The sequence below is a fragment of the Montipora foliosa genome, chromosome 1 (assembly GCF_036669935.1).
Source record: "Montipora foliosa isolate CH-2021 chromosome 1, ASM3666993v2, whole genome shotgun sequence".
Classification (NCBI taxonomy): domain Eukaryota; kingdom Metazoa; phylum Cnidaria; class Anthozoa; order Scleractinia; family Acroporidae; genus Montipora; species Montipora foliosa.
This window is the reverse complement of record NC_090869.1, coordinates 21,430,011-21,437,510: the sequence shown is the minus strand read 5'-3', so window position 1 is coordinate 21,437,510 and position 7,500 is coordinate 21,430,011. Positions and strand designations below refer to the sequence as shown.

The following is a 7,500-nucleotide window of genomic DNA, read 5'->3' as shown; positions in this document are numbered from 1 at the left end:
TGTGTTAACAATAAGGACCTCAAGATGTGCGACGCGAAGGCGTCAACAAGAAATCATTTAGTGAGTAATACATTTGCTCTGGACGAGGTATTTTAACTTGTGTTCACTTCTTTCGCGTTCTTTGCCAATCTTCAACGTGATATGACCAAATCTTACGTTTTTCGAAAACGTTTACAGATTACAGAAAAATTGATTTTCCTATGTAAACTTTGACACCGTTCTTTCTAATTTAGTTTGCGTATGGTTCGGCTAATTTGTAGAAGTTTAACGAACTGAAAAAATAAATGACAGAATAGGTTGTTAAAGATGGACTGTCGAATTTTTAAAGATGCTTTCGTTGAAGTGGCGTCGTAGATAATTAAGTCCATCAATATAAGAGAGATTTAGCCTCGCCTGTATGACAAACGGCAAATGCGAGACTGAAATATTAGTTTTCGCAAAAATCAAAGAAACCCTTTTTTTTTTTTTTGCTCAGCGTTCCGAGGCCACTTGTTTGCATATGAATAGCGTGCACGTGTATTGTTACATGCATCGTTCTGAAAACGATGCCGCTACAAGATCACAATAGTGGCGGGGTATTCTGCAGTTACTCCTCAAAAAGTATAAAGGAACAAACGATGAGTGGTATAAACCAAATTCGTTTAAACTTCCATATGTTTACAAGGTTCATGTGCATAATTTAATAGCACGTAGATGGAACCATAATTTCTTGACCACCATGTATATTCTGACACCCAAAGCGTTCGCGCTTCTCTTGTGGCCCTACACCAAGTATTCTCCATCAGCAAACAAAGAAATCTAATTTTGCTCATATTTTCGCGTTACAGGTACGGCACGTTTTATACTATGTTCCCAGTTTCTTCTCTTGTGTTGGACGAGGATGTTCCTTCTGATATCGCTTTGATTTATCCTGAACTTTACAAAGATTTGGGAAAGGTTGGAGATAGATATTTACAAATACATAAACTTGCTTTGCCACAGATTTGTTATGCTTTCTGTTCAAAACCTTATTAAAATAAGGGTTACAGAGATAGGAGGCCCGGGATATGTGAATTGCAGTTAACTTGCTTCTAGATTAAATGGAATCAGAATCGTGTTTGTGAAGACCGTGCTTTCGCACTTGAGTGAGGTCAATTCCGTTCCAAGGAACATCCAAAAATAACTTTGTAATTTTACTTATGCCCGGTGATTCAAGAAAAAAGGTGGACTTCTTTTGTCGGAAGAGCTATCTGTAACCTATTTTTGGCCGTAGCTTTAAAGGGAGAGTTTCACGTCTCTGCGCATGGGCAAACTGTCACGTCAGCCCATTTAATTCCATTGTTATTGAAACAATCGAAAGCACTGATGCAGAAAACGGAAACAATCCCATAGTAATGGATTACTCATTGGAATTACTTTTGTCATCATTTCCTTTGTGTTATGAACCTACTGCATGCGAATAGTTACTCGTGCGTTATGACAACTCGTGTGTAGAATAAATTTTCGACCCGTACAATAAATTCGAGATCAAAACTAAATTCGATATTTTCTGTGTAAACCCGCAGTCTTCCACCAAATTTGGGCCTTAAGTCATTCAGTTTATTTGCTTTAATACTCTCTGTGTTTAATTAACATCATCTGGTTCAGTAGGAAACCGTAAAATTTACAACTGCTAGTGCTAAAGCTTGGACATGCGCAAAACCGTGAAACTGTCCCTTTAAGCCATCAGTCCGTAACAACAGAAGACAATAGCTTTAGTGCAGTAACATTGTCTCGGTAAACATAACATCATTTTTGGGCTTTTCATTGATTATGAGACGTTATCATCCTATCTTGTGACAACAATAGTTCATTTATCTATCTATCTATCTATCTATCTATCTATCTATCTATCTATCTATCTATTTATTTGAGTTTCACCGCCGAGGTGGTAAGAGTCACACAACAGATTCAAAGTTCAAAGTTTATTGCACACTGTTTACAGAAAACTCTATTTACACTAGCAAGTTTTCCTTCACAAGTCCACTTGTCAAGGAAAACTTGCCACTGTACACACTACCAAGTTCTCCTTGAAACATATTTCCATGACAAGTTTTCCTTGGTAATGTAAATGGAAAGTATAACAAGTTTTCCTTGACAAGTGCACTTGACAAGTAATTTACACTAGCAAATATCGTCCTTAACAAGTGTCCTTGTTCAGAAACTAGCATGCTAGTGTTTGAACAAGGACACTTGACAAGGAAAAAATTGTCATATTTTCCCGTTTACACTGCCAAGGAAAAGTTGTCAAGGAAAACTTGCTAGTGTAAATGAGGCTGAAGACACTATACAATCATCACAGAAAAAAAGTACATTCAGATAGTAATTAGCTAGTCGAGACAATAATTAATAGTGTAAGCGCTTTCCGAGCCTAGTGGCCCAACACACCGGAGCTTATCCCTGGTTTCCTAAGCATGAAGCGACAAGGAGTATTTCTACTCCCCCCTGGATGGGATGCTAGTCCATCGCAGAGTTACCTCCAGCCTTGAATTCGCCGGTACCCATTTATACACCTGGGTGGAGAGAGGCAGCGTGGGAGTAAAGCGTCTTGTCCAAGAAGACAACACAATGTCCCCAGCCAGGACCCGAAGGCCATGAGGCCACCGCGCCTCCCAATTTAGTAGTGTATAGTGACCAAAATAGCCAATAAGCTTTTGAGTGGGTCACTGTCATGTGGATATAAGTTGGCTACGGCCGTATGTTAAGTATAGAGCTACAATTGTAGGCTCGGTTGATGGTGTGCCCTTAACAAGCACGTCCCATCTCACAGATTTTATGAACAAGAGTTGTGGAACAGCCTATCAGTCCTTTCCTATTCACACTTATTTACAAACTCTTTTATTTTAATCTGAAAGTTGGAGTTTGTTAACAAGAAAGGAGATTCAATTTAAATGTTGTTTTATTTAAATTGAACGGTCCCCACTTATCACTGTGCAGCTGTCCTTGGTGTTTTGGGGATCTGCCTGATAAAGGCGAAGTAATTTAAGGTATTTCCCGTTGTTTGTTGTCTATTTACAGGGCAGGTCGCTGTCGTACAAGACGTTCTTTATCTGGGTTCTTATCAGTATTTACCAAGGTAAACGGAAACTTATTTCTGAGAAAGACTGTTTTTGGCGATTCTCAGTCTTCGTCTTCATGCTTCGACAAACCAACAGTCAGTAATCTTCGCCCTCAGGGTCTCTCTTCTTTCCTTCACTTGGAGCCATTGCCGTTACTTAACCTCATTTTCACAGCGAATCTGTGGATAGCCTTTTTCATGAAAGAAAGGGCGTATAGATTTTGGAAAAGGGAGTAACTTCAGTTTTCCTCTTTCCTAGTTTTCGCAGAAATGATCGGAAAATCATGTACCATTTGCTTCGTCCCACTAGTGCCATGCTCCTTGATGAATTAAAGGCGCGGGTTTTGGCGTCAGCCATGTTTGATTCCCTGGAAAAGGAATAGTCTGGTCTCGTTCCGTTTTGATTGAGGGAAATTGTCTAAATTGTCCTAAGTTTCAGTCACTTTTAGAAACAAACCTGATTATTCCCATTCATATTTTCACACTCCTGGTTATAAAGCTTCCCTAAATATTCTTCCGCAGGTGGTATTATAATGTTCGGAGGGCTTCTTCTGTTCGACCAGGATTTCATTCACGTGGTATCCATAACCTTCACGGCTTTGATCCTGACTGAACTGATCATGGTGGCATTTACCATTCGCACGTGGCATTGGCTCATGCTATTTGCTGAAGTTATTAGTCTTGCGCTGTACGTTGGAACACTTGCAGTGCTGAAGAATTATTTTGGTAAGTCGGACAGATATCAGGTCCTCGAGGCCTCTTATTTCCTCTAGTGTTGAATTTGAAAGCTTTGAACTTTGAAAACATCACGAGTGGCCATAAACCACGAAATGCACGAGCAAGTTCATTCGGTCTTTTAGTTATATACTCAACAAAATCGCTCCATCGCTTTGTTTCCATAGCAACTTCCGCATTGCGCTTTTTAACTTCTTTTGCACTCTAATCTATTTATGCTTTTGTCATTGACCAATCAGGAACGCGATATTTTTTATATAGTAATGGCATTTATACTTGGAAAATAGACAAACGCCTTCTTTACACTCAATGCACCTTACACGATCAAAGTAAGTTTTAGTGTGTGTTGTGTAATTTCGCTCTTCGTTTCTTTTTTTGGATGTCTATTCTCGTTTTCCACTTCACCGCTCAGGGAGCTTAAGCACGCGCGTTTTTGAGACGTGGACGCGGCCGGACAGTGATGTCTCCCAGATTTTTATACTAATCATCTCTAATGTAGAAAAGATACTTAGCAATGTAACTGTGGTTGTGTGAAGACAAGTTAAAAGGGAAAACAGCTCACTTCCGGTTGCCGTCGCGTCTCAAAAACGCGCGTGCTTAAACTCCCTTCTGTGGGTTTCGTGAATTATTTTTTTCTCTTATTTGTCCATTCATTCTTTTACATCGATACGCTTATCTGCTTGCGTGCTTAAATAAAATGCTGTTTCCTTTTATCGGAGAAGTGATTACCATAACAGCCATAGTCGTCACTACGTTGACAAGCAGCCTCAGAAGATGAACATTTCCGAGTTCATGTCCGCCTCCTCTTCAAAGCGAGTCTAAGTGCAAAGTTTTTGTGATGGTAATTAGTTCTAGTTTACATATGAATGAAAACTAATTTTCACAACAAAAACTTCGCACTCAGACTCGCTTTGAGAAGGAGGCAGACATGATCTCGGAAATGGCCTATTGACACGATTAGAAATTTCATGCACAGACTCGAAGGAAAACTCCAGTACTATACTAAACAGAACCACCCCTGAGTACTGCTCAGTAGGTTTCGTTTGAGTGCCATTCATCCGCAGACTAAGGAGTTAGAACCAAGCGCCATAAACGCTCAGTATTTAAAACGGCCACTTTCAAAAATTGCATATAATACTAGGTTGCCCTCCGAAGTTTGCACAAACACTGTTTCCAGTTTCTCTTGGGACTTGGGAATTTTGGAGGGTAAACAAAGAGTATTATGGTATACATGTTAATCCAGAAGAGCTCAACCTCTTTTCCAGGACCTCTTTCTTGGGAACGAGGTTGAGGAGAACTTTCCAATGACTTAAGTAGGTCTTCAAAACTAAAGGATTTAGTTAACACCGCAGATATGCACTCTTTTTTATTTCAGATCAGAAGTTCCTTGTGTCAGCAGAGTTTGCATGGAAGGTGGTTGTTATTACTTTGGTCAGCTGTTTGCCGCTGTACATTCTTAAATATTTGAGGCGCAAGTACGCCCCACCCAGCTATTCAAAATTAACGAATTAGGAAATGTTAATACCACTTCGTGGAATGTGCACTTAGTCCATGGACAACGTTGTTTCCAACAAAGTATCGACCGTCGGGCTGTCTATCCCTTAGAATACTGAAGACGGCAAGGGGTTTTTATCCGTCTTATTACGTTTAGATGTGAACGAGTGGGAGATGGCAGCTAATATAGATTTTTTTTTCCAAAAAGCCTTCGTGACACAGTCGTGCCATTCCAAACACGAGAACACAATTTAGGGTTTTTTGGTTCATGAAATTTATTGTAAGAAGGGTAAATATTCGTGAATTGCAGAGAAAATACTGTTATCAATCCATGCCTCTTTCAACTGAAACGAGCAGCGTTATTTATATATTTTTCTACGTAAAGAAAATGGAGAGTCTAATGTTTCAACTGAAAACCACCCCATTTATGGGATGATTATTTAGGTGCTAGCTTAGGTTGTAGGACATAGTTGGTATTTAATTTCTAAGGTGTTCGTAGAGTCTTCATAGCCTGTTCTATTTACTAACTTTCTGTAGGCTAAACGAGCCCTTGAATAGTTGGATTTGAAATGTAAGAAGAAATAGCCTTTAAGAAAATAATGGAAAAAGGAAGATATTTAAAGTAATCCTCGTCGTTCAGCCAAATTAGTGGTATGAACTTTTGTGAGGGAAAAGGTCGTCTGAAGGACGACGAGTTTCCTGTAAATATATAAACGACAGTGAAGGTTTGGTCGGTGTTTTATTATATTTGGGAAAACTGAATGATAAATCATCAAGAGGTCGGGTGCTCCAAAGTAATTTATTAAACTCGATAAAACAAAGCTGCTTTCGTAAATGCCGGCTATTTTGAATTTTTCCCATGGTAGCGTGTCTAGCCGTGCTTATTTGAATATATTAATTGATCGGCACTAATGAAAAAAGTCGAGAAAACCATGGCTAACGTGAGGTTAAAAACGCCGTGGAAGGAAGTTTGCAACGAACGAAATACGGGCGGGAGAATTTGGATTTTGACCAATTGAAGTGCTCCTACCTTCACTTTACTGTTTCAAGTTACATGCTGAAGTGTTTCGGTGCAAGTGCATTTCGCGAGAAACAGTACTACCCCGAGAAAATTCTATGGCCTTACAACAAGCACCCTAGAAGGTAACAACAAGGACTACTTAAAAATGTGTTCCGCTGTACCATTCGTGGAAAAGAATTACGTGCATCGAATGTTTTAACGCAACATACTACGACTGGGCTACCGGTCGTAAAACCTAATCGATTTGAAACCGAGTGCACATATAAAAATACTACGCGTTACGCTGAGAAACGCTGCTCCTTGTCCAACTGAAACTCCATTTCGACATGTCCAGGCTATCCAGTTAACGATATCGCCAATAATGGCGATTGTATTGGCGATTGGCCCGTGTTTTACAGCGTTCTGCACTTCCGTGCATCAAAATACTGCAGATCTACGTTGAGCTCAACCCCAATAAAACGTAAGCCGAATGTCTATTTGAAAAAAAGACCTTGCTTGTATTTCAAAACAAAAATGTCTGCTGTCCTTCCCTTGAAGGGAACGTGATATCTCCGTGTAAACATGGCCAGTCGTGGCTTCTCACCACACATCCCTTTTCTCTAAGGAATGATCCATCTCAACACAACGCATGAATGGCCAGCTGTATCGGCATGATCATCCAAAGGGAATGAAGGCATTCAGGAGGCTTCCACTGATGGATGCCTCTCGCTATGAAATCCGAAACCTTTCTTCTGAGTGAAAAGATCCCGCTCCCCTCTTTTAACCTGAAAAGACAAAGAATTACATAATGGAAAACGTTTTCAGTTGCAGTGGATCCAGCAGAAAAACTTAAGCTTCAATCATATCCAATCGTTTCAGTCTCACGGTATGAACAGGAAAAAGATCCCATTATATCGCCATTTTCGAAAATGTGCATGTACAAATAGTTTTCGTTACTGCGAAAGTAACATAACCGCGATGGCCAAATGTGTGGGCGACTATCTCAGCCTACTACTGACGTCCTCTAAGTCTAATCGTTTTAAACACTCCTCCTCTCCGCCAAATTCGTATTAACGCTCATGTTTAGCACCCTGCAACACAGCTAATATTGCATTCTTGCTATCAGTGTTGCTCTTAATATGACATAACGTGATGATATACAAGAGTAATAAATCTCACTAGAGTAGACAAGGGC

General features: G+C 39.9%; 2 protein-coding genes across 5 annotated transcripts in view; one reads left to right on the top strand and one right to left on the bottom strand.

Annotated features, from left to right (window-relative positions):
- LOC137993035 (probable phospholipid-transporting ATPase IIA) overlaps nucleotides 1–6,113 on the top strand; it is a 30,253-nt gene extending 24,140 nt beyond the window's left edge. For both annotated transcript variants that reach the window (XM_068838697.1, XM_068838692.1), the window contains exons 31-34: nucleotides 828–936; nucleotides 3,037–3,094; nucleotides 3,599–3,802; nucleotides 5,187–6,113. In XM_068838697.1, the coding sequence (XP_068694798.1) occupies nucleotides 828–936; nucleotides 3,037–3,094; nucleotides 3,599–3,802; nucleotides 5,187–5,323 (508 nt within the window). In that variant the 3' untranslated portion in view covers nucleotides 5,324–6,113. The remainder of the gene's footprint in view (nucleotides 1–827; nucleotides 937–3,036; nucleotides 3,095–3,598; nucleotides 3,803–5,186) is intronic.
- Nucleotides 6,114–6,304: 191 nt separating this feature from the next.
- Nucleotides 6,305–7,500, bottom strand: part of LOC137993049 (uncharacterized) — a 26,126-nt gene continuing 24,930 nt past the window's right edge. For all 3 annotated transcript variants that reach the window (XM_068838714.1, XM_068838718.1, XM_068838707.1), the window contains one exon: nucleotides 6,305–7,090. In XM_068838714.1, coding sequence (XP_068694815.1) covers nucleotides 7,004–7,090 — 87 coding nt within the window. In that variant the 3' untranslated portion in view covers nucleotides 6,305–7,003. The remainder of the gene's footprint in view (nucleotides 7,091–7,500) is intronic.